General features: G+C 53.5%; 7 protein-coding genes across 7 annotated transcripts; 4 read left to right on the forward strand and 3 right to left on the reverse strand.

Moving 5' to 3' along the window:
* Positions 1–1036: 1036 nt before the first annotated feature.
* PG994_011514 (WW domain-containing protein) lies at positions 1037–4810 on the forward strand (the record flags this gene model as incomplete). The annotated part of the gene is made up of 4 exons (XM_066862923.1): positions 1037–2498; positions 2576–3518; positions 3584–4272; positions 4338–4810. 4 exons carry the CDS (start codon positions 1037–1039, stop codon positions 4808–4810), a joined length of 3567 nt encoding a protein of 1188 aa, XP_066712033.1.
* A 612-nt stretch (positions 4811–5422) lies between these two features.
* On the forward strand, positions 5423–6456 carry PG994_011515 (eukaryotic phosphomannomutase; the record flags this gene model as incomplete). The annotated part of the gene is made up of 3 exons (XM_066862924.1): positions 5423–5551; positions 5642–6096; positions 6204–6456. The coding sequence occupies 3 exons, from the start codon at positions 5423–5425 to the stop codon at positions 6454–6456; spliced, it is 837 nt and encodes a 278-aa protein (XP_066712034.1).
* Positions 6457–6953: 497 nt separating this feature from the next.
* Positions 6954–7541, reverse strand: PG994_011516 (uncharacterized protein; the record flags this gene model as incomplete). Its single annotated transcript, XM_066862925.1, has 1 exon — positions 6954–7541. One exon carries the CDS (start codon positions 7539–7541, stop codon positions 6954–6956), a length of 588 nt encoding a protein of 195 aa, XP_066712035.1.
* Positions 7542–8293: 752 nt separating this feature from the next.
* Positions 8294–11287, reverse strand: PG994_011517 (Sodium/calcium exchanger protein-domain-containing protein; the record flags this gene model as incomplete). Its single annotated transcript, XM_066862926.1, has 2 exons — positions 8294–8624; positions 8676–11287. The coding sequence occupies 2 exons, from the start codon at positions 11285–11287 to the stop codon at positions 8294–8296; spliced, it is 2943 nt and encodes a 980-aa protein (XP_066712036.1).
* Positions 11288–12587: 1300 nt separating this feature from the next.
* PG994_011518 (condensin complex subunit 2) lies at positions 12588–15360 on the forward strand (the record flags this gene model as incomplete). The annotated part of the gene is made up of 5 exons (XM_066862927.1): positions 12588–12694; positions 12807–13371; positions 13425–13776; positions 13818–15004; positions 15085–15360. 5 exons carry the CDS (start codon positions 12588–12590, stop codon positions 15358–15360), a joined length of 2487 nt encoding a protein of 828 aa, XP_066712037.1.
* Positions 15361–16514: 1154 nt separating this feature from the next.
* Positions 16515–18510, reverse strand: PG994_011519 (uncharacterized protein; the record flags this gene model as incomplete). The annotated part of the gene is made up of 7 exons (XM_066862928.1): positions 16515–17379; positions 17426–17597; positions 17655–17882; positions 17956–18010; positions 18071–18247; positions 18301–18334; positions 18395–18510. 7 exons carry the CDS (start codon positions 18508–18510, stop codon positions 16515–16517), a joined length of 1647 nt encoding a protein of 548 aa, XP_066712038.1.
* A 3732-nt stretch (positions 18511–22242) lies between these two features.
* On the forward strand, positions 22243–23783 carry PG994_011520 (uncharacterized protein; the record flags this gene model as incomplete). The annotated part of the gene is made up of 4 exons (XM_066862929.1): positions 22243–22377; positions 22429–22860; positions 22986–23005; positions 23615–23783. The coding sequence occupies 4 exons, from the start codon at positions 22243–22245 to the stop codon at positions 23781–23783; spliced, it is 756 nt and encodes a 251-aa protein (XP_066712039.1).
* Between the last annotated feature and the right edge of the window lie 1468 nt (positions 23784–25251).

A 25251-nucleotide genomic window follows, 5' to 3' on the forward strand; every position in this document is an offset into this window, starting at 1 on the left:
GAATTAGACTCCGGTTGGCATGCTAACCAACATGAACGGATGGTTTGTTTTCGAACCAGCTATTCCATGCGCCGTACATAGTTGACTTGCTTCACGTTGTATTCGGCACAACCTAAGCACCTACATAAACACCCCAGTCTTCGAAGACATTCCGGGGTAAAGTCACGTCTGGTTCCCACTATTGTCCGACTTCATCCTCGGTGTCGACTTGCGATGCTGTGGATGCGATGGTCACTCAAGAAGGGTTGCCGACAGCAGCAGCACGCAGCGCACACGTTGAGTAATGTCAACAGGAGAAAGAGGCACATGCATTTTGTCGAGAATGCCGTCTTCTCAAATCTCTGCTTTGCATTGGCGCTTGCATCTGGGAAATACTTTCACCATCAGGCCCATTATCGTAAGCGCCCATTGGTGAAGGGCCAATGAGGCCGCATTCTGGTCACCCTGCCAAGCCGTCTTGGGGGCCGAGCCAGCAGCTCTCAAGTGAGCGAGTGAGTGAGGATAACGGCAGTCAAGGGTTTTTGACGCCCGTCCTAATGACAGGCCCACCTCTTGGGCTGTTTCTCCATCACCCTGTCCCCTGTCCCGTTGCGCGGGATCGAACTCAGTCAGTGGGTAACTCCCCTCTTCCAGATGGATGGATGGATTTGCTCCTGTCGCATTTGACCAACCCGAGCAGGACAGCCTTGGTGAGTCTTCTCTTTAATCTTTTATTACTTACTTACCTACCTATCCTGCAACCTGTTTCGTCTTGCTTCGTTTCAGCCGTTTATCCTGCGTCTCCCTCCGACTACTCTCAGAACCTTTGTTTCTGAGGAGTCATTGCAGATCTCCCCCTCAGTCAGCGGCAGATGGGAGTCGTTCAACCCCACCACCACTAGGCCTCGATAAGACCGGCCCAACTCAAAACCTCCAAGTAGTTGCCTCCTCCTCCTGTCGAGTATTCCTATAAATAACTCCCTTGTGCGTCACCCGCGCATACACCGCACAGCTGTAAGCTGTTTCGTGTGTCGCGTAGCTGCGTAAGTGAGCCAAGATGGCTCGCGGTGGTCGTGGCGACGAGGAAATGTTCCTCAATAAGCCTTACGACGATTGCGACAGTCCCACCATCGAACCTCTGAGGGTATTCAAGCCTCAGAGTCCTGTTTCTGCTGCCGAGAGGCCTCAAAACCGCTACAAATACCCAGCGCCTCCTTCTTCCCAACCAAGCTTCCCACTGCCACCAGGCGCATCCAGCTCGGCGGAGCCCTTGCCCTACCCAGATGATGACGACCTCCGACCGAGTCAGCCGTCAAAGTCGTCTCGTCTTCCATATCCCGACGATGGTCCCCAACCATCTAGTGGACGAACCTATTCAAGTCCTACGAGCTCTGTCCACTCCGACAGACTCAACGATACCACCCCTCGACTAGACAAGAGTCCTGTTGAAAAGAGGGGTCCAGGCTTGGCAGAGAGAAGAGGCACCGCTCCCAAGCCTTTGCCAGGAGCGCTTAGCCCGACAAGCCCAGTTGATCACGACGAGCTCTTTGCCAAACCTCTGGCCGGACAACACAAGCCCGCTCCTTCCGTGGACAACAACTTCCCTGACTACCACAAGAAACCTTACTATCCCCCGCCTCGGGGAAGCTCAACAAGCCCCAGCAACAGTTCAAACCATAGCTCCAACAGCAATGCTCGTCCGCAGCAGCCGGACGATGGTCTGCTGAAGATGCCTGGCGAAAGTAGCGTGAACAGGTTCGCTTCCACGGCGTCTACCTCTACGACTCGAGCCAACCGTGGATCGCCCCCTCCCCCTGAGACGCCTATTGTCGAACCGGGTGTCGTGCCCGGCGGTGGTATCGAGGCCCGATATGCCGCGTCAGGGATCTCGGGGACTGCCACACTGAATAGTCTTCAAAGCGCTGCTGCCACGCAGCGTTTAGCGCAGTATTCGCAACACCCAGCTACGCAACAACAGCAACAACCAGCACCAAATCGGCCTTGGACACCCACAGAGACCCCTGATCAACAGCCACATGGACCGCCTACGGTATATCAGGGTGCAAACCCGGTCACCAGCACTGCGCAGCCGGCAAGCAACAATCAGCCTCGACCTGCGACATCTTCGAATGCGCCAGCCTTGCAGGAGAGTGTGCTTGAACAGGACTTCCGAAGGATGCAAATGGCTGATCCACCGCCGGCTTATTCCAGCATAAACCCAAGTGGCAGTTCGCAATATCCTGCGGAGAAGCAACGCCCGGCCGCGCAACCAGCCGCTGCTTCGACTTCCTCGCCAGCTCAAAGTGCCCAGAGTGTGACTATCCCTGCGAAGAAGCAACAAGATCCCGCTGCCGCTGGACTTGCCTCCCCAGCTCTGCAACATCCAGGACATCCTGCATTTGCAAACGATCCCCAGCCAGAAAGCTCGACAGCCGCTACCCCGGCACCACAGCCTGTACAATCGACCCCTTCCCCATTCCAAGGGCAGGGGCCAAGCTCGCCTCCCCCGCTGCCCGAAGGTTGGATGGCTCATCTCGACCAAACTTCTGGTCAATACTACTACATTCATCTAGCTACTAAAGCCACACAATGGGAGTTCCCCAGGGGCCAAACCCGCTCAACCATGAGACAGCACCTCTGTCTCCTACGGCCTCGACATATGGCAACCCACTGGGCTCACCCATGTTTGGGAAGCCATCTGCTCTCGCATCACCCATGTTTCCCCCACATACACCTGGATATGCGGAGAGTATCATGAGCGTGGCTGCATCTGCTACGCCTAGTGCAGCTGGGTTCAGCGGCCCTCCTCCCAGTGCAGGCGTGGACATGTACAGAGTACAGCCCACTAACGGTGTCTACTTCGGGCCATATCTGCGATATGTCAACATGGACGTAGAGAAGGGGATCTGGTTGGGAAGCATTCTGATCGTTACGGATGGCCAACAGCCCCCGACTATCCACATACACTTGAGCTCCGATCTGTCACCGAACCCGCGGCAGCTAGTACCTCATTGTATCCACACCCACCAAAGGTGGCAGTTTTTCAAGTATGACATCGATTTACAGATGAATGATGGGCCTACTGAGAGGTGGACATATGCGATAACGTCCCATTTGGGCTGCACTAGATACGAATTCGTCGTTGCTGGTAAGCAAGAGACGAATTGGCGCTTTGTGGCGCACTCTGGCAATGATTTCGCGGCGAGTACATCACAGAATGAGCGCAGCAAACTCGGCGGTGTCGGCTTCATGTGGAAAGATGTGTTGCAGAAGAACGTCGACTGTGGTGGGTTCCACGTCCAACTGGGCCTCGGGGACCAGGTTTACGGCGACAGATTGTGGAAGGAGGTACCTATTCTGAAACAATGGCTGGCGATGCAGGGCAAAGAAAACCGACGAACATCCCAATGGACAGCAAGGCACGAGGAGGACGTCCAACATGCCTACTTCCATTTCTACACTAGTCATTTTGACCAACCGTTCTTGCGTGAGGCATGGGCCCAGATACCTCACGTTTGCCAGATCGACGATCATGACATGTAAGTCCCTTTTTTCGCTCGACGTACGGATAACGCAAGACTATGAAGCTAACGACGTCGACCAGTTTTGACGGCTATGGCTCGTACCCGGACTACATGCAGAACTCGCAGATGTTCAAGAACATTGGTCGCATAGCGATTGATATGTATCTGCTGTTTCAACATCATACCACGCTTGAAGTACTGCGAAATGTCAGTCACGACTTGGATTTGTTCACCGTTACTGGGCAAGGATGGCATTTCGTCAAATACCTCGGTCCAGCCGTGGTGGTAGTTGGCGCCGACGTACGATCCGAGCGATCTCAAAGCCGGGTTTTGGCCGGACCAACCTACCAAGGTCTCTTCCCCAAGGTGGCCATGCTGCCCCCCAGTGTGCAACACTGCCTCTGGATGGTGTCTGTCCCGCTAGTTTACCCCAGGCTCGACACTGTGGAGAGTTTGGCCAACACTTTCGCCACTGGTAAGAAGGCCGTGAACACGACCTACAACGTACTCGGGAAAGTTACAAGCTCCGTCGCAGGCATCGTGGGCGGCAAAGATATGGTGGCTTCGGGCTTCAGCTCGGTCAAGAAGGCGGTTGGTAAATCGGGGTTGATGGGCAACGTTGTCAACCAGTTCGGAGATCTAGATATCAGCGAGATTCTAAAGGACATGTGGACTCACGAGTCCAAGGACCTGGAGCGAACGTATCTGATCCGCACCCTCCAAGGGATTGCTCACCAGAAGGGCATCCGGATGACGTTCTTATCAGGAGGTAAGCGCCCTTACCCGTCCCTTTTCTCTTTGCAAGCAAAGCGACTTAACTAACATGCTCGACAGATGTCAACTCGTGCGGAGCAGGGTTGGTGCATGATCCAACGCACCCCAGCGATCACAAGACCATGTACCAGGTGATCACGTCGCCGATTGTGGCTGCGCCGGCGTCCAACTACATCCTCAAGATGCTGCACAGCAATAGGATGCATTACATACCGGCCAACGGGAACAAGTCGTCGCCCAACGACGTCAGTGACACCAAGGAGGACATGATGGAGATCTTCCACACGGATGCCTCGGGGGCGCCGCGCGAGCTCAAGAAGCTCATGGGCCGACGGAACTACATTGCGTGTGTGGCGTACGACCCAGAGGCGATTGCGGGCACGCAATATGCGGCCAGTATTGCCAACGGGCAGCAGCAGGGTCTGAGCAAGCTGAGCTTGGCTATCGACTTTATCGTGCAGGGCGATGGGGCGTTCACTTCTCCGACGAAGTACGGACCCGTCATTGTACCGCATCTCGAGTTTGGGAGGTGATGACGGCGGCAGGCAAACGTATTATTAGCGTGGCGAGATTTGTTTGTAAATAAGCGAGCGGCGGAGGAAGATTTGAGCAGAGCCCATCTGAACGTCTACATTACATTTATGCAGTCCAATCCACGGATCTTAGCGGTTCAATACATCAACAGAAACATTTACGAGTGGTTGATATACGACTTAAGGTATTGTCAGACCAAGGCAGACTACTACTGTACATACCTCAGAAGTGCATAAGTACATTGATACTACCTGTTGGACCCCTGACAAGGAACATTGGTGAAGGTGTCCTGCACTAATTCACCAGCTGGGACCCCTCCAATCCAGGCCAGTCTATTGACAGCGGACAGGGATTATTAGGTGTTGGCAGAAGGTTCATGAGGGGCATTCCTGCATTCCCTCGCTAATTCCCCCCCCCCCCAATCATTGAATTCTTGACTGTCCAGCCTGCAAAAAGGCGGCCAGCAATTGACCGCCATGTAAGTCTATCTGTCTTTCTTGCTTCAACCCCCAAGACTATTTAAATAAATAAAAAACACGAGACCAACAAGTTTCAGTGAACTCACTCTCTTTCCCACAGATTTCCTCCAACTCCTCCCCATCCTCGTCATTATGGCCAGTCACGATGCTACCTCGCTGGGCGCCCAGCCCACGTCCTCGTACCCTCCCCTCGAGGATCGTCCCATCAAAAACACCATCTGCTTGTTCGATGTTGACGGCACCTTGTCGCCCGCCCGTCTCGTAAGTTGCCTGCCTCCTCTCGCCTGCGGCAGACTGCCATGACGGACCGTTGGCCCAGCGCGCTGACTTTTGCCTCTTGCCTCTGTACAGTCTGCATCGCCCGAGATCCTCGCCATGCTCGAGGCCCTGCGCCAGAAGTGCGCCATCGGCTTCGTGGGCGGCTCCAACCTCGTAAAACAGCAGGAGCAGCTGGGCGCTCCCGGTCGGCCCGTGACGGCCATGTTCGACTTCTGCTTCGCCGAGAACGGCCTGACGGCCTACAAGATGGGCGCCGAGCTGCCCTCCAACAGCTTCATCAAGTGGATCGGCGAGGACCAGTACAAGGAGCTCGCTCGCTTTATCCTGCACTACATTGCCGACCTCGACATCCCCATCATGCGCGGTACCTTCATCGAGTACCGCAACGGCATGATCAACGTCAGCCCCATCGGCCGTAACGCCAGCAACCAGGAGCGCCTGGATTACCAGGACTACGACCTGAAGCACAAGATCCGGGAGACCTTTGTCGAGAAGCTCCGGGAGAGGTTCGGACACTTGGGTCTGAAGTGAGTTCATCAAATCCAGAGCAATTTATGCGGCTCTTGTATTACTGCTAGATGCATCCGCAACAAGATGGAGCAGAAACTCCGGCTAATCCACGAATGACTTGCAGGTTCGCCATCGGTGGCCAAATCTCCTTCGACGTATTCCCCGAGGGCTGGGATAAGACCTACTGCCTTAAGCACCTTGAGGACGAGGCCAAGAAGCCCGGCGGCATCAGCTACACCAACGTGCACTTCTTTGGCGACAAGACCTTCGAGGGCGGAAATGATTACGAGATCTTCTCTGATTCCCGGGTTATCGGCCACACTGTGGAGAACCCCGAGGATACACTCAAAAAGGTCATGGAGATCTTCGACGTATAGAAGACACATTCTTCACCGAAAGAGAAAGAGTGTGTTTGTCTAGGGGGGAAAGCAGATGATCTGGACCTGCAACACAGCTATCATTAGACCAAAAGAAGAAGAAGATGAAGAAAGAGAAACTCCCAAAATCTACAGGGTTAGAACGAAAAGTAAAGTCAAAAAGTAGCGAGCGCAATGTGAGATCAACACAATTCCGTCCTGGCCTTAAGAGTCTGAGCAAGTATTGATAAATTGCTACATAACTACCTAGCCAGTCGGTAACGACATATGAGAATCTCTACAGTGTCTAGAAACAGGGCCTTCAGTTAGAAGGTACGAAGTGTAGAAGGAGAATTGTAAAACGATCGGAGGAGTTTGTGAAGTTTATTGGGTTTGTTTCTTTCCTTTTATCCGCCATCCCCTAACCTTAACCTCGGCAACGACAGGTCGTTCTCTTTCTTGGATAGACTGGTTCATCTGTAACAGCTCAGGAAGGGTGATTGATAATCCAGCAACCCCTAAGAGAGGTCCGTAGAATCCCCGCCAAGCGTAGCGGCCTTGCCCCGGGCCCCTTGCTTGTTGGCAGTTTCAGTAGTAGTAGTAGCAGTACCTTCTGTCTCTCCCTGCTGCTGTTGCTGCTGCTGTGTAAGGAAGGTCCGGCCCTGCTCCACAGCCCCTTGGAGGGCCTCCTTCTCTGCCATCTGGTGGATGCCTCCCTGCAGCGCCGCGGCCCCCTCCGCTCCCTGCTGTCCCTGGCTCTGCAGGTCCCGCACACGCTGCAGGGTGTCGGCGCCGATAGCCTCGGCGCTCTTGTCCTGGTTCTTGGCCCGCTCGGCCGCGACACCCGCGCCGAGCTGGCTCAGCTGCTCGCTCGATAGCTCCGCTGGGAGCAGACTACCGCCCCCACTGGCTTGTTGGAGGTTGGCCAGGGTCTGGCTGATGGTCTTGGCTAGGTCTTGTTGTTGACCTTGTTCTTGCGATAAACCCCCCTGCGCGGTGGTGGTGGTGGCGGTGCTCTTAGGGTCGGCATTGCTGCTGCTGTTGTTGGTGGTGCCGCTGCCGGCGTTCTTGACGGCAGAGGTGATTTGCTGCTTGACGAAATCCATGGTTTGGCCGGTTTCGATTCTCTGTTAAAGATATGGGCTATCTTCGGTGTTGGTAAATTTGAAAGGCGATGAGTTTGTCTTTGCGAGAGTTGAGGAAAAGGGCAGGAGTATGTGATTGTGTGTACGGGAAAAGACTGCTTTCTCTCCCTGATCTTTTTCTGGACGGTCTACCCTGGTGGTATTTATATAGCCCAGAGCCCTCCTAATCCGTTTGGAGGAAGGTTTCTCCTTTTGAGAGTACTTCCTCTGGAGCTCAGCAGATTTCATTGTAGCAGCAACCCAAACCACAGGTTGTCGTCACGCAAATTCAGCTGCCGCCGTGCGGAATAGAGTAAAGCATGCGAGACCCTGTGTAATGTACCTAGAAAATCCCATCACGGTTGAGCGTAGCGGAGCCCTGAGTCTGTAAGACGGGCCACATGGTTCTCGAACCTCGATGTCGGCCTGGCCTACGTTCAAGATCAAGACATTGCGTGGCTGAAACATGTTAGCCGGGGTTGCAGTGCCCCGAATGACGCGGAAAGGTTACCTTTCGACTGGCACCGTGAACCAGCTGCGTGGAAACTACGTTGCACGGGTACACACGCCGCATCAGGCCAACATAGTGATTCCCGCCAAAGGTAGGTAGAAGGAAGAAAGCCATTCATGTATTGGGTATCGACAATCCAGATGAGACGCCCCAACTCCTCTATGCCACTGCTCTCGCTTCTCATGATCTCGCTCAAGTCATACAAACGCACACGCAGACATCGTTAAGACTCATCGCCCCAAAACCCGGTCATTTCAATCACCAGATTGGCGACGGTGCCAACCGTCCACAAGCTAATCAGGCCGTAGCCAATCTTCCTGCTCATGATCCACTTGTTCATCGGGACCACGACCAGAAGCACCAGGAGCGTCATCAGTAGCACCACTGTTGAGATCATCAAGCTGGCGGTCACTTCGATGTTGTAAGCCTTGTAATGAAGAGGCCGATCCGGGTGTTTATTGTGATGGTGGTTGGCCGTATGAATCGTTTGATACGCTCCTCCAAGGCCAATGCCAAGTAGGATATTTAGCAGCGGACCACCAAAGCAGGCAGATCTATCGAATGTTAGTTCGTCCTCAGATGGTAATGGGAATACTGCGACTTACAAAGCCATGACCGGGTAACCAAGGCGAGCAACCGTAATGTCGGCTACGAGATCCCCGACGGAGTTGCCCACCGCAAAGACGGTCAGTCCGAGGATAGCCTCGGAGATGTCCAGTATCACACCGAAGGCCTTCAAAACCCCCACGACCTCTCCTGCTATCGTCGAAATCCATGCAACGGCAATGATGAAGCCCATGTAGCAGAACAAGTGATTGTACTTTGGGCGTTTTTCGTGTGAAGTGGTCGCTAGTAACAGCCCCAATAACACGAGAGAAAAGATGAGGGAGCCCAGTATGGATTTCACGAGGACATGGATGGGGTTTGGAAGGTCTTCTACTACGTTTGCCCAAATAATGCACACGGCAAACAGCGGACCAGTGAAGATCTGCAAGATGAGCAACCATCGACTCCACCCACCCTCGTCGCTGTTCAACGAGGAGTCGTCTGGTCCAACTTCGGCATCGACCTTGTGGAGTGGCTCGTAGTGAGGTTCTATGCGCTGTCTTGAGCCAGACACGGTGCCGTAGTCAGGGGTAGCCAATATAACCATGGGGCCCGGGGACGCGTGGCGTGAAGCGCTCTGAGAGCTTGTATGCCGTCTGTAGCGCTGCCATTCCGTCTCGGATTCTATTGCGCCGGCAGGCTCGTAGGACACAGGTGCCGGTGCGTTCCCGAGACCAACCGTTGGATGTTCCACAGAGCCCTGGTCCGAATCACCATCGGCCGCTTCACTTTCAACCACGGGCAACGTTATTACCAGCAGAAAGATGCTAGGCACCGAAATCAAGCTGACAAACTTGTCCAAGGCCGACTTGCTTCGCCAACCCTGCAATATCGGAAACAAAGTGCCCATCAGAACACGCGGGGCCGGCAAAATCTCGTAAGGCCACCAGCCCCAGCCCTTCTGGTCAGCCTTTGAGACAAAGGCAGGAGAGAATGGATTATGTTCAATAGTTGGCGCAACAGCTGGCGATGGGAGCATGAGTGGGGGCCCGATGGGATTGCTTGGAGACAGCATCATGGGTGACTCTGAATAGTGAGGAAATGGCGATGTGGCTGGGGAAGATTGCTCACTACCTGAGGGGCCGGGGACAGGGATGCGGATTTGTAAGTTTTGCGGCCTTTGAGGCGACTCAGTATCTGCGGTAGGCGCCTGGACAGCAAGATGGCCAGTGGAGTCTGTTTGAGGGGGTGCTAGTTTGCCTCCTACAGTCCGCACCGAATGGCTTCGTGTGTGATCTATGTTCCTCGCGGGCTTGGGATGAGCTTGAGTGAGATCGTTGTCTAAGGAAGACGGGATCGCCCCCGAGGAATGCGAGCGCGCCCTCGTCGTGGTCGTGGTGTCCGCGGGTGCCAAGCCCTGCAGTGTTTGTGCACTCCTGTCGGCCCCGGCCATATTGCCACGAGTGTTGGCGCGATTGTGGATCGCCCAGTCCGTCGAATGGCTCCTAGGATACATTGAAGGGCGTGCGCTTTCCCCTTCCTCAAAATTCGATAGGACTGACCTGAATTCGAGGGCCCCTATGAGACTTGGCCTGATTGGCGTGATGGTAGTGGTAGTTCGCCTGCCGCGAGGTCGCGAGACACGCATTTCTGCAGCCATCTCTGCAGCAACATGTTGGCGATGGTCGCTGCCATCATCTTCATCATAAGCACTGTCGAATTCAATTCTGGGTCCTGCCTCTAGCATTGCACTGTCGACAACAGTAGGCTTGTTGGCAGAATGCAGGTGGCCAGGGTCGTCTCTATAGGGCTCCATGATGCGGCTGCTGTGGCCAGCCCCCGATCCATCGAGCATGAGACCCTGGGACGAGCCTGAGCGTGACCTCTTTGCCGCTTTTCTTTTCGCTACCGTATGCCAGCCTACAACGACAATGACGTAGAATACGTAATAGCCTATCATTGTGCAACACTCCCACAGATGCAAGTGCCCGTCACGTAGGAACCCGACGGAGAAACTGACGGCAACAATGAAGAAGCAGAGATCGCGGATGAAGGTCTTCTTGCTGACTTTGAACTCCCGCACCAGGGCCATGGAGCCAGCCACGACCGCCGTGATGAATCCGGCTGCGCCGATGAGCTCTCCAACCGCCATGCTCCCGCTGTTGGAGCTCATAGCCGCAAAGGTGCTAAACACGTCTGGAGAGCCATTACCGAATGCAAGGAAAGTCACGCCAGCTAGACTTTCACTCAGACCCAGGACGGTGGCGATGGTGCTCAGGTTGACACTGAAGAAATCGCTGGCAGCGATGCCAATGGTAGTGAAGAGCAGGCCCAGCCAAGCGACCAGGACAACGAAGGCGGCGGGCTGGAAACGGCCCAGTGTGCAATAGTAGAAGGATAGATAGGAGATCAGACCGGCCTCGTCGTCCATGCAGTTGCGGCGGACGAAGGCGCACTGGTCGGCGGCATGGTGGACGAGACGACAGTCCTCGCCAGTGCGTTTGACCAGGCCCGAGGTATGCTGACGGGGTCGAACAGGACCGCGCACAAAGAGACTGTAGACGGCTAGAAGGGTGATGATGAAGACGGTGGCATAGAATGGACGAGAAGTAGGCCTGGCGAATCTGGCCAGCCTGGAGGCCTTGCCCGACGTTGCGGTATGTGAAGACATGTCTAGCAACAGCAAGGTTGGTGGCGCCATAGGTGAAGCGAATCGGGCAGATTTGATTAGGCCAATTGGAGTGGTGTTATCGGGTTTATGGTTATGGTTGTGACTATAGGGGGCATGACATCAGAGCAATAGCATTGACAGACAGGTAGGTCATCAGAAGATTTGGGAGAAGATTCGAAGCTGATGAGATGAGATGGGAGGAAAGTTTATTCAAGGACAAAGCTGCAGGAACGTTATATTTTGAGACGAAGAACAAACCGAATCAAGATGGAAGCGGAAGAGACGCGTTCCCGTTGCAAGTGATCGCAAATGATTCAGCTCCCAGTCGAGCCGAATGAATGACTGACGACGACAGTGGACGGACAGCAGTCTTCCTTTTTTTCCCCAATGATGTTAGGGAGGGATGGAAAGCCTGGGAACCTTGGCATAGGCGACCTCCCGTTGAAACGGGTTTCAACGGGTTTCCCTGCTTTCCACTTAAGCTCAACTTCCAATAGGCCGTCCTCCGGTCGGTAATCTCTGATGGTGGTTTGAGGAAACTGGGAGCGCTAAAGATAGGCTAGCCGGGCTGGGAGGCGGTATCTTAGGCGGTATGTTCAAAAGTATGTTACAGTAGGCTCAGACGGCAAGTCAATCAAGTCAGGCTTTCGGCTGGTACCGGAGTCGTCTGACCGTTGCTTCTGACTCGGCGAGTCGGGACCAAGCCATAGCCGGGAAAAGGCGGGGTGGAAGGATGGAGGACAATCAATGGGAATAATTGCAATTTGATTGTCATTGCAGCAATCTGGAATTAGGGATGGTTGACCAATTGATGATGGGATGATTGATCAATGGATGGAACGCACCAACCGACAACAGCCACACACGGACTGGCGCCAGCCCGAGCTGGACGCCTTGGAACGGGTCACAGACTACAAGTACACGTGTCAGTGATGTGGCGTCCAGGCGTCCAGACGTAAGCGTCCAAGGCAAGCCCACTACTGTAAGTACCTAATGTAACTTAGAGTCTTAGCCGGGAACAAGGGGGAAGAGAGGGGTTGTCGACCTGCCTGTGGCCGTGGTCCCCGGGGGGTGGGGTGGGGGGCGGATATGGGTTTGTTTACTCTCGCCAGAAGCAACAAGCACTGCAAACAACACTGCTGCTGCATTTGGAACGGCCGGACGGGGCTCCTGCTTCACACACACACCCGCGCGCACCCACACACCGCACACATACATATCATTTGGCTTTGATTTTTTTTTATTGGCAATAGTAGTTTTTTTTTCCCACGGGGAGCAGTGCAATTCACGCATCGTCAATATGCCTCGCGTTGCTCAAGTGCCACGAGCAAACGCTGGTAGTAGGAATGCCTCTGGTTCCATGCAAGCATCGCCTTTCAAGCAATCCCCTATCAAGTCTGGAATCAAGTAAGTCTGCATGCACGCCCTCGCTTTCGCTGCGCAATCCCTCTGCGCCACGGCAGTAAGCTTATAACCATCGCGCGCACTCCTCAGGATCCCCCTGAACGACGACAAGCAGGAGAAGAGAGGTCGGCTGCACTCGCGACAAGCCCGCCACGAGAAACAAATCAACGAAATCAAAGCCGCCGCGTCGACCCCGGCGCGCAAGGGAAGTCGCAGACTGGAGGACTCGGAGAATGCCTCGCCGGCGTCCGACCCCCCGGACGCCTCGGCGCGGCCAGGTCGAAGACGATGAGGTCCTTTATGTGGGCGGCACCGGTGTCACCCCCATGAAGCGCGTCCCTATCCTGGCCAACTTTGAGGAATGGATGAAAATGGCCACCGACAACAAGATCAACGCCACTAATTCCTGGAACTTCGCCCTCATTGACTACTTCCATGACATGTCGCTCCTGAAGGAGGGCGACGGCGTCAACTTCCAGCGCGCCAGTTGCACCCTCGATGGATGTGTCAAGATTTACACCAGCAGAGTCGACAGCGTCGCCACGGAGACTGGCAAATTACTGAGCGGCCTTGCCGACAGCAACAACAAGAAGAAAGACAGAGACGAAGGAGATGGCGAGGAAAGCGAGGAAGAGGTGGACGAAGACGGCAATGTTATCAAGAAGAAGAAACAGAAACGGGTAAGCGCTACTACCGTGATGGCTCTCTTGACAACCACTGACTCGGGCGCCAGCAACGATCTTCCGAGGCCACACTCGCCCCCTCTTTTGCCTCGTTGCAACTGAAGAAGTTTGAGCTCGAATTCTCGGTGGACCCTCTTTTCAAGAAGGCCTCGGCCGACTTTGACGAGGGGGGTGCCAAGGGTCTCCTGCTCGATCATCTGATGATTGATGGACAGGGCCGAATTGTTTTCGACAGTAGTGATGATGCCAATGATGCATCCAAAAATGGCCTGAAGCCACGACGAAGAGAGGATGTCACGCCCGAAGAGGAGGAACTGGAAGAGGGAAACGAGCCGACCACCCTCACCGAGCACGAGCCTGAACCAGAAGAGGAGGATGTCGAAATCGACATTGGCGCCCTGGGTGCCAAATTCTTCCGGATCTAAGCATGCTGGATGGCCAAGATATCTGCCCGTCACTCAAAAACTTCGATCTCGGCGACCCTTCTGGCTCGTTGGACATCCCATTTTTGCGTGCCGCCGAAGACTGGAAAAACCAGGAGAACGATGATGACGAAGAACTAGGAGGTGCCGCCAACAAGTCTGGCATGTTCATCGATGACGACAATCCGATGGGCTTTGACGATATGACAGCTATGGGCGGCTTTGACGCTGTTGCCTTTGGCGAGGGTGGTGAAGCGTGGGCTCGAGAAGCCGCCCTGGAGCCTCAAATGCGCCCCTACAGCGTTCCACTTGAAGACGGTATGGAAGGCGGAGACGGCGTCGATGGTATGGACAATGAAATTGGCGACTATGTTATCTCCATGAACCATAGCAAGAATAGCGAAAAAGTACACGAGGATATCCTCAGCTATTTCGACCAGGCTCTGCAGAAGAACTGGGCGGGCCCCGAGCATTGGAGAATCCGAAAAATCAAGGACGCCAGCAAGCCGGAAGCCTCCACACGCCAGCGCAAAGAAAAGGAGCCGTTCGAGGTCGACTTCTCTTCGCCTCTTGATCCCAAACTAGGGGAGCAGATCTATACGGCAGCTACTACCAACGCAGCCATATGCATGCCCAAGAAGGATTGGAAGTCCAAGACCCGGAATCTTCTTCCTGACGACAAACATTTCAACTCTAAGCAGCTACTGAGCCTGTTCCTGAAGCCAAAGGCACGCATGAGGAGTAACCGCCACTCCGGGAGCAAGATTGGAATGTTTGGCAACGCTTGCCAGCAAGATCATGTGCCCGAGGGTGACATGGATGAGGCATTCTGGGCTAATAAGGAGCCGCTCCCGACCACTGCTGGAGGGGATGAGACGGCCCTGCCGCAAGGAGATTACGATGCAAACTTCTTTGACGATGAGATGCCCTTACCCGGCGGCGGTCTCCTCGATGATGATGATGACCTCGAGTTTGCGGACGCGAGAGACCACTTCTCACCCGGTGCCGAAGCCCCTATGACGGAGAACGCAGGTTTCACCGCCATGTTAGATGGCGGTATGACCATGGGCGGGTTCGGGACACAACTCGTCACGTCGACCCGCAGATTGCGGCCAGACTATGTACAATATGCCAGAGTTGCCAAGAAGGTTGATGTGCGGCGACTCAAGGAGGAGCTCTGGAAGGGCATGTTTCTTGAAGGACTAGAGGTAAGATTCTCCACCCCCATCTGACTCGGGGGCCCTTTGTGGAAAAAAGCGAGAGTATCAGCTGACACGAGTGACACCAGGATCCGGACAGCGCCCGGATATCGACATCGCCGACGGAGGATGAGGCAAGCGCAAGCGCGCCCAAAACAGAGCCGACGTTGAAATTCACTAGCGTCATGAACGATCTCCAGGCGGTCTACCCCAAACCGGTCATGGATGATATCTCCACGAGTTTCTGCTTCATCTGCCTGCTGCACTTGGCCAACGAGAAGGGCCTCATGATTGAGAATACTCCCGAATTGATGGAGTTGGATATTCGAAGAGACCCTAACGCTGAGATCGCTGGCGAGGCCTAATCGTCCCTCAAGATTATACTATACCTACTTTGTGTATATTCCAAATAGGTGGAACTTGTATCGGGAGATGATGTGCATACGATTGAACGACGGAAACATACACCTGCTGGGTGGCGATAGTACCACCTCTGGGTTCTTGAGGTTGTTTGGGTACTCGTGGAGTCTGGGGTTCATTCTGGTCTGTCGTCGATTATGACTTCACGAGTTCTGCGATATACAACCTCCCTCGAATGACGACATCTTGTAATTTCCTGCCTCGTTGAATGAATGGCAATTCATCGTGAGATGTCTTTATCGTTGTCATATTGGCATACCTGGCTTGTTTCCAGGAGTTAGTTGCCATGATGTTATTTGTCATAGACCGAACCAAGAGACGCAACGAGGTTCACTATTTGGGTACTTTTATTTTCACGGAGCTCGGTATAGAAGGTAGCAAATGCTTCAGACACTGCTCTACATACATGTACACACTTACACATACACACGTACTCCCGCTAGTGTACCCAACAGCTCGCAGAATCCCCATATCGCCATCCCAACTCCGATACCAATGAACCCTTCGCCGTCAAAATGGTAGGCGTTCCCGAGAAATGACGTCCCGTATAAGAAACCCAGATCAACCACGTGCGTCCTTTGCAACCGAACATGGCATGATCTTATATAAAGTCGTCATGCGAAACGCGTAGAGAAGAGGAGAAGCCCGTTTTCCCAGGACCAAGATGCCAACCAAGCTGCTCAATTCAGGAGCAACGCCGCAAAAGGAAACGCCTCGGGCAACGGCCCCGTATGTGATTTTTAGTTCGCAACGAGGCACGCCAATGAGATACCGGAAGAACGCCAGCCATATCCCAAAACATAATAATACGCCCCCCGAACTCCGATTCCACGCTGCTACTAACGGTTGTATTTGCTGCACAAATCTGATAGTTTGTCATGCTCGCAGGGCGCGAGGGGTATTAAAACAGTAAAATGATAAAAACTCTGTAACACTCGGCGAAGCGCTAGCCAATGCATACGAGATTTGCAGGCTTATATAGGAGAAAGCAAACGGTTTTTTGCGCATAGAAGCCTGGGCCCTAGAGCGTCTAGCAGGCATATTCTTGCGTTGTAAAGCACCGCGATGAAAACGGCGTGATAGAAATCATCGAACGTCGTTATAAGTTGCCTCGCCCCACAATGTCACTAGCCCGTAACAAGGCACTCATGCCATCAAGACCAGCTTCGGCAGAAACGGGGGGGTTTGTTGCCACGGGAGCCGATTGAGTCGTGGGAAGTACTAGGGGTGGCTGAGATGTCATCATAGGAGGGAGGTAGTTGAGTGGGCTAATGGGATAGGATGCCATTGGTGGCTCAGCCTGATGTGGTGACATGCTATTGGCATATGGCCGCCTCATCATGGGTGGCTGCGGCTGCGGCTGCGGCTGCGGCTGCGGTTGCGGTTGCGATTGCTGATGATGCTGTGGTGGTGGTGGTGGCAGTTGCTGACCAGGGGGGCGACCTGGGTGTTGATGCATACTCGCTGATGGCCTAGCAGGTATCGAAGTCTCGTATGGAAGAGGGGTCGGAAGTTGCGTGCTTGAGGGCATTTCAGGCTTGGAAGACAGCAGTGCATGAATAGGCAAAGATGCCTCACTGGGTGTTCGAGGTGTCGAGTAGGAGGCAAGTGACGATATGCTTCCCGAGGATGATTGATCCTTCCTCAACGATGGTGGCCGGGACCAATAAGTCGAGCCACCAGAGCTATTGGAATGAGGAAGACTCGGAACGGAAAGGGGTGTGTTTGATTCCGGAGAATGCGCGGTAGACGATGACACCACCGCCGCCGAAAGGGGTGGCAACGTCGATGTTGGCGAGTTTTCAGGTATCTGTTGGCTTTCCGGCATTGTTGATTGTCGGCGCGGTTGCTTGGCAGGCACCTCACGCACGCCGGGACTCGAAATACCACGCGGTCTGGCGCCGCCCGACCCATCGTCTGCCGGGTAGACCAAGAGGTGATTGTGATAGATGGTCAGGCGAATGCTGAAGAGAATGCGTGTTTAAAATAGGAGACATGCGGACTTCAGACTGAGATGCGATCGAGCTCATCCGCTGCTTGCGTGACGGTGGTGGCTCGCTCCCTGGCTGACTCTCTGTACCGCTCCCACCAGTTATACCGTTGGATCCCATCGATATACCGGCGCTACTCCCACGATAGCCACTGTCCGCTTCCGTCTTAATCCTCTTCGAAGCGTCTTTATCTACGATAGGCGTTAGCAGTGGCGTAATAAACAGCGACGCCATGACTTAAGACGCACCATGAGCCGCCTGCCGCTTGCGAAATTCCTGTAAGTAATCACAATAGGCCCTATACTCAGGCGTCTTCTTGTACTCGGCCATCTCTCGATTGTAGCGCTCTTTCGCCTCTTGAGCTTGCGTTTCGTACGGCTCCTTTTCATTTCGATCCAGATTTTGCCAATTTTCGCCAACAAGCTTCGCAATCTCGGTGAACGTGAGATTCTGGCCCTTCAAGTCGTCACGCATTTCTAGATTCTGAGTTAGCAACTGTCGCCAGTACACCATATCTGGTTTACACAATATTATGGCGACACGACGTACTATTTGAGAACAGGACGTAAGCGGAAGGTGGTCGCTCAGGAGCATGCTCATCAACCTAAACGCAAGATTAGCACGGTGCTCAGGCGTGTAGTATAACTCATGTTTAGTGACGAACCTTCGGGTGCCGACGGTATTTGCGTTTTGTTGAGGTCGTGACATCTTTTGTCTCGGGCTGGGCTGGCTTGTTACTATTGGATGCCGTATCTTCTATGCTGGTGCGCGTTGGGGATACAAGCGTTGTGACCGGTACTTGCTGCCCGCGGTAATTGGCAATGCGTCGCTGCAATTTCTTCTCGGAATGTCAGTATGACATATCCATACGGGTGGGAGTGGACAGTATCATACCCTCCGATGACCCAACTTCACACCGAGTGCATCCCTTGTATCGGTTAGCCATGAGTCCTGGGTCTCCAGCCAGGATCCAATACACAGTACTTACAGATCCGATTCGGTTATGTCCAAGATGGTCTCCCAAGTGTCGAACCCCTGATCAACAAACGTCTCGAGGTAGTGAGAGATACCCAGCTCGCCAAAGATTTGCTCGAGTTGATACATGTAGACGGTTTCAGCCACGTAGGCCAGATGTGAGGGAGATAACCCCAAGGTCCATGAACCTCGACCAAGATATGGTCTGCGGACGCGTCTCGGTAAGCCCTGGTCTGTTTTTGCCGAATAGGTTCACAGGTTTGTCAGCGCTCGGAAATTCCCCCCTGTTAAGTCAAGAGCAGCTCTTTCTTCTATCCTTTTCTTGCTTGCTGTCTTCACCTGGTTCTTCCTCCTCGATCCTTAAACGCTTCTATCTCAACAGGTCTGATAACCAGTTGGCTGTTGTTCGTAGTCGTTATCACGGAGACGTAAAGACCAGGAATCGAAGAGCCAAGAACGAGAGGCCGGTACGTTGTTCGGGTTGTTTGCGAAATTGTCCAGTGGCGTGGGCAGTCCCAAGGAATAGGTGGTTCCGGAGCAGATGGCTCGGCGTGGGTGACGGAGCAAGAGAATCGAGCCCTGGGCGGGTGCGGCGCCTCGAGTATTCGGTGGTACAGCTGTTGGGATTGGTCGTCCGTGTCGAAGGATGGATGGGGAGGTGGCAGACTGGACGTGGCATAAAGCAAACGAAATGGGAAAGTGAGCAGGCCGAGGGAGATCAATGGCAATGTTTAAGGGCAATCTGAAGAATTGGCATCATGGATGCAGAGCTGGTTCTTGAGCAACATTAAGTCATGGCGATTGCGACAGAAAATTTAGATCTCGATGCGAGGGAACACCAGGTGAGGATCGAAATACAGCAGGTCAAACGGAATTCGACTTCTAGATTACGGCAAGGCAGGCCTGCGACTGCGACTACTTGCCAGTACATGGTTGAAAAGCAGGGCTAAAAGAGACGGCCTGCAAAGTACCTACAGTAACCGTAACGCTAATGGCCCTATCCACTTGGTGGGGAGAGAACTAGGAACTAAGCAGACTGGCTTGGGTGTGCTTGGGTGCTTGGGTGCTGGGTGCTTGGGTATGCCAGTGCAGAAGCCAGTCTGCTAGTGGATGGATGCTCAATTGCAGCCGACGCTAGTGATAAAATACAAGTGCGTGCGTGCGCGACCAAGGAGACGCCCCATTAACGGACGGATGGCTCTTCATATTGTACGTAACGGCAGGTACCTCTCTCGTGGGCAGTAGGTAGCGTCGGGTGCCCTCGATGCGATAACAAAAACCCAACGGACGAGTAGGTAGGTTAATAGGCCCTGCCGAGGGAGGCCCTACCTACTACGTACGACTAAACTTGGAAGTTCTCTCGCCCTGTTTCATCCAGGAGAGACACGTACTTCAATGGGGGAGAAACAGTGGAGGAACTGGTGCGCAGCCGCGGCCCTGCTTCGTTACTCGGCCATTCATTGTTGACTTGACGGGACTGCCAGGAAGACGACAGCCGAAACGGCAGCCTTGCGTCGAATACCGTACAATCCCCCAGCCTATGAGGTCAGAGACGGCGCTCGAGCTTGTTGACCGGACTTCTGGTCCACCAATAGAGTGAGACCTGCTAGGGTGTTGTCCTTCTGCATGCAGCTCGCATAAAACAAAGGAACCTGGCCTGGGTCTGTCTGGCCTCAATATACATATCAATATCGATCGATTGATTCCAATTGGCATTATTGCCTTCCTACATCCAACTACCTACCGTCCTCCAGAATGGGTACTTAGTGCACCTTTTTACGGTGGATGGGGTTCTGGATGGGGATCCAGTCGGACCAGTCCAGGGCACCGGTAGCGCCCTGGAGACCCAGGCACCAGGCCGCGCAGGTTGCCGGAATCCCAGGACTGCAATCCGGTCTTTCGCATCTCATTTCTGCTTTCGCATCGACGTTGAGGCAGGCCGTATGATGCAATGGGAGGGAGAGGCAATGGGTATTGTACGCAAGTAGTCGCGGCAGACAGGCATTTTCCAATAACCTTTCTGTCCAAGAGCCGGATCATACGACTTGGGTGTGGTAGCGGATCGAGATCGTCGAGTGAACCTTGTACAAACTTGTGTTGGGTTGGGAAAAAGGTGCAGCCTTTTTCTCCTTTTCTTCATCATTCACGTCGTCTCTCCAGGCTGATCCACGAATTTATATTCTGTCTGTCTGTCTAGCAGCCATGTAATATAATCGGTATGTTCATCGAGATGGCGCTTGAGTCTCGCCTCGGCCATCTCGCACAGCCAACCGGCTAGTTTAGAGAGGTAGCTCGGGTCAGTCCTAGCGTGCTCGGTGACAGCCGCCAAGCACTTTCAACCTTGAGGCATGACGCCGTGTGGTTGCGCGGGTGCTATGTTTGCTGTGCTTTCTTTTCTCCCATTTGCCTGGATCAGACTGCCAGGCTGCCTATCAGGCACTCAAGGCGGTGCTTGATTGGCCTGGAGAGGGAAAATAGAGAAGTCCTATTGGCTCGCCCGGAGGTGGGTGGCCCTGTGTGCAGGTCGGAGCAGATCGACTATTGCTATGTGCGATCGATACTGCCACTGGTTTTCGTGCTTATATATGTATTTCCCAAAACCGTTTTGATCTCCACCCTGCCTTGCTCGGGTAGGGAGAAAGAGTTGCAACACCCAAGTCCGACACTTGAACACCACCCTCCACGGTCCTTACCCCGTAAATAGAGAGCCATCGTGATTCCGAATTTATGCATCGAGATGCTACCTAAGGCTACACTTCTCCCTTTCGCCTTCAGGTCTAATAAGTCCCCTTTTGGCCCGGCTAGCTTGTGTGTCATGCAACCTGATAATCCTACAGTCGCCCACGTACCTAGCATGGTACCTCACGTACAATATTGGAAATACAACAGGTGCCGTACCGATAGGCGATAGGGCCGCCGCCAGGAACGGAGCGTTTTTACGGAAAGGCCAAAACCGAACCCGTCAACTGCGGGATGCGGCTCGAGTTAAAACTCTCTTGCCTGGACGAGGGGTATTTCTGCACACCTTGTCAAACTCTGGTAATTCTCCTCGGTCATCAGTTCGATCGATGTAGCTGCGACCTGGATCACATGTGGTCCGGTCCGGTGTTGTTGACAAACCTAGCACGTGTTCCCCTGAGTCTGAGGGCACCGTGCGCGACCCATTGTTTGAAGGAAGCCGTATCAACTGATGTTGGCATTTGGCTGCTGGCAACTGGGTGCTGAATGACTGACTTCGTGCATGCTACCTGGCCATAACATCGCCGAGCCTTCATTAACTACTCAATCCACGTCGGCTAACAAGGTGGATAAAAGGTCTGGCCGAGTCAAGCCACCGTAATGGGATGGAGGAGTAGGCGAGACGCGCACTTTCGGACGGCTATCGCTCGTGTGTTGTGGGGTGTCATGCCTTGCTGGATTAATATATTACCACGAGAAGGACCGTATCCTGGCAGCAGTAGGCTGTAGGTCGGAGGGCACGGCCAGCGGGCCAGTATATGTAGAAGGTGGAAGAATCATTCTAGAATACACATGAGCGACTGACTGTCGAGAGAAACTTGGATCGCATGAGGCAACGGCCTACATACTACGGAGTACTGGCACCCAAAAGAGGAGGTGCATGCAAGAATATGTACTTAGTGACTGGCTTGATTGCTGGGTTGAACCTCGTCCCATTGCCTTGTTTAATGCTTAACATGTACATATGTAGAATATCATTCAGTCATTCCATGATCATCAATACATAACCTACCGAGATCAGCCCGTACACGTACAATACGGACCGTTGCTAATCAATCGAAAATCCGGTAAAAGGTTAGGTAGCTGGTAGCGTGGTAGTAATGAAATGTGACAAGTGATAAGATGAAGAAGAACTTCAAGTCTTATCTCACGTGTGCCAGCTTATCGCCGGCGTCGGGGATAAAGTCAGAAACTCCCACCTCACCCGACCTAGAACCTGCCTGGGCCACTTCTCCAAGGCCAATACATAGATCAATTGTACGTACATGCCAGCACCAAGACAAGCTCACCTGCCTGGTACTAACCTAGTCGGTACTTACACCCCCCCTGGAATGGTCGAAGAAGAGGCTGGACCACGCCCACGCATCTTCTGAGATTGTTAGCCTCGTGGCAAAGGTGTGTGTTGTTTGGTTACTGGAAAGAAGCGACGACACCAAGTTCCAGCGACACCTCCTCCACAACCCGCCCTGGTCAAGCTTCACTGTTTCCTCCCGAGAGGAAGTCGTGTTGGACCGCATGTTGACATTTGCACTCATCCAGCCAACCGAGTTTGCAAACCGCCATCAGAGAAAAGACATACTTGCACACCTGATCCTATCCTCAATTCTCGCCCTCCCTGCCGTACCCATTCCCAAGATCACAATGTCCGGAACGCAAGAGCGAGACACCAACAAAAACGCCGGCCCTTCGGACGGGTCCGCGCCTATTGCGGAATCGTCGTCTCAGGCCGAAATGGCACAGGTGAGTGAGGGAGTCTGGAACGTCAAAACACGAAGACCTACAATGATGTGAACTGCATGCTTCCGCGCTCTACATCCCCGCATTTTCACCAGAGAGCGGCTGACACGGGCCCATGACCGTTCTAGGCCTTCAAAGACCTCGCCAGGTACGTCCTCTATCTCCCTAGTTTCGCATGGGAAACCTTCCTCTTTCGCCCTGTTCAATTTCGACTTTCCCATGGCACAAACACCATTGGCGAAATGCGTCTCCGAAACACCCATGCGGTCTCCTGCATCCATGCAATCTACCTAATCCATACCTACTTGTGGTGTGGTGTGGTGTGGTGTACTTTTAGGTACCCAGAAGCCAGAGTCCAAGTGGCCTGCTGGCTTGAACCATCACAGCTTTGCTGTCCTCCACTCGTGCCACTCTCCCGGGTGCCGGCTGGTCTAGATCGCTAGGTTAGCGATGCATGTTTTCCTGGGCTTCTTCTTCTCCATGGTCTAGATGGGAAATACTCGTCTCACTCGGGGGGAATGCCGTCCAATGCTTGATGGGATTCTGCAGTCTTGTCGGATAGATCCCGAGAAGAAAGTTCAAACCCTCCGCAAGTGCGGACAGCCTACCGCTGCAGGTGGCGTTGCCGCTGGGCCATGATGGCATTCTAGATTCCCCCATTCCCTTGTCGGAATTTGGCACACCGCCATGTCCTCGTAGTCATGCAATTCTAGTAAATGCCACTTTCGGGGTAGCTGGCTAATTTCAAATGGCACAGGGGTGAGCAGCAAGCCGCCGCGATGGAGGCAAACCTTACGAAACTAGAAAACAAACTTGACGAACTATTGGCCCAGTTCGAGACAACTGCAGCAGTCGGGTCACCTGATTTGGACAAGGCTGGCGGCAATGGCAACGAAAGCAAAGAAGAAAAGAAAAAGGACACTTAGGATCAAGGATTGCGGACATGGCATCGCTTTTCCAGTTCTGTGTATGTCTTAGAATCCAACCGAATCAAAGCATTGTCTGCTTACCCGACTCCCTCTATCCAACGAGCCACCATTCCGGTGTCAAGAGAAGCCCGTTACCCTGAAGTAGAAACGGTCTAGGCCACGCCTCTATGCAGGACTATGATTCCGCATTTAGTACCTAAGGTAACATGTTGAACAACATTGCCGCAACGAAGCAGCTGGATGATCGAAGAGATGCTTTTGATCCATTTCGTGGCCATCTGCCAGGTCTTTGTTAGCCCTAGATATCGCCTGGGTACCGTCTCAACGATTTATTGCAGTGCAGCTTTGGATGTTACAGCCAGCAGGCTTGGTTTTCACAACGCTATCAACTGAGTCGTCTTGGCATGGGCATGTAGCACGCCCCGAGATGGTTTCTATCGGCTTGGCTCGGTCGATTGGAAATGTGATGCTGCAAGATGCCGCGATTGATTCAATGCGTCTCCTATAGCGGTCCCATGTACTGCGTTGTCTAACTCAACGTCGGGCCTGAGGTTGGGCCCGTCCTCCAAACTATGAAATGGAGGCAAAGATACACATACCCTTGGGCAGCCGTAGAGGCCGTCGGGGGTCGGAGTTTATAAGTGATGTTACTATGGTCTTGCGCCGTGCGGTATGCCGTGGTACGATCCACTGTCAACAAGCCGAGGCGGGAGATGACAGGGTAACTTGGTCAATGAACCTATCGACCTGCTTCTTAACCAGCTACGTGCGGTCCCGATGCTGGATCTTCCGGCGAAAGCCACCGGGGCACGGCCGGGTTGGACCGAACAAGGCTTGCGGTCGCAGGTGAGGCGGACTAGTACACACATATCGGACTTTGTTGTGGATTGCAGACACCTGCCCGACAAGATACGGATAGTGTATGCGGAACTTCACTTACAGAGGACTTAGGAAAGGGGAAATTTGGAATCTAATAGCTCTTAACTCGAGCCCAATGAGTACTGCGCTACTGAAATGCAAAGGCGTGCGATGGTGCCTGAGACGGACCAGGGGTACCCCGAGGAAGGTGAACAGAGCAGCACGAAAACGGCAATAACAAGCAGAGACGCGTCATGATATAGAATAGGTGTATTGCCGGTCGTATATCTCCATGGATAGGGGTGTCTCGCCCATGTACCCCCTATTCTATGGTCTTGACCAGACATAACCGCACCCCTTGTGTAAAGAGATCGACATTCGGGCTGATCCTTTATTTGTACAGTCAACAGCAATGCAGCTTCGAGAAAGAGCAGGTCCATGTATGATCGTACAGGCGGATCGCGAGCGCCACTCATCATTCAATATATGATATGAATATACTCCATTCCTCGTCCGACAGGCGTGGCTTGAAGAGCTGATTTAGTCTCGAAACCCCTCCCATGTATCGGTAGCCGCTGGTGACTACGTCCTCGCAAAGTACTCCAAA

The sequence above is a fragment of the Apiospora phragmitis genome, assembly GCF_038363925.1.
Source record: "Apiospora phragmitis strain CBS 135458 chromosome Unknown utg000010l:1.0-9815664.0:1.0-9183399.0, whole genome shotgun sequence".
Taxonomy (NCBI): domain Eukaryota; kingdom Fungi; phylum Ascomycota; class Sordariomycetes; order Amphisphaeriales; family Apiosporaceae; genus Apiospora; species Apiospora phragmitis.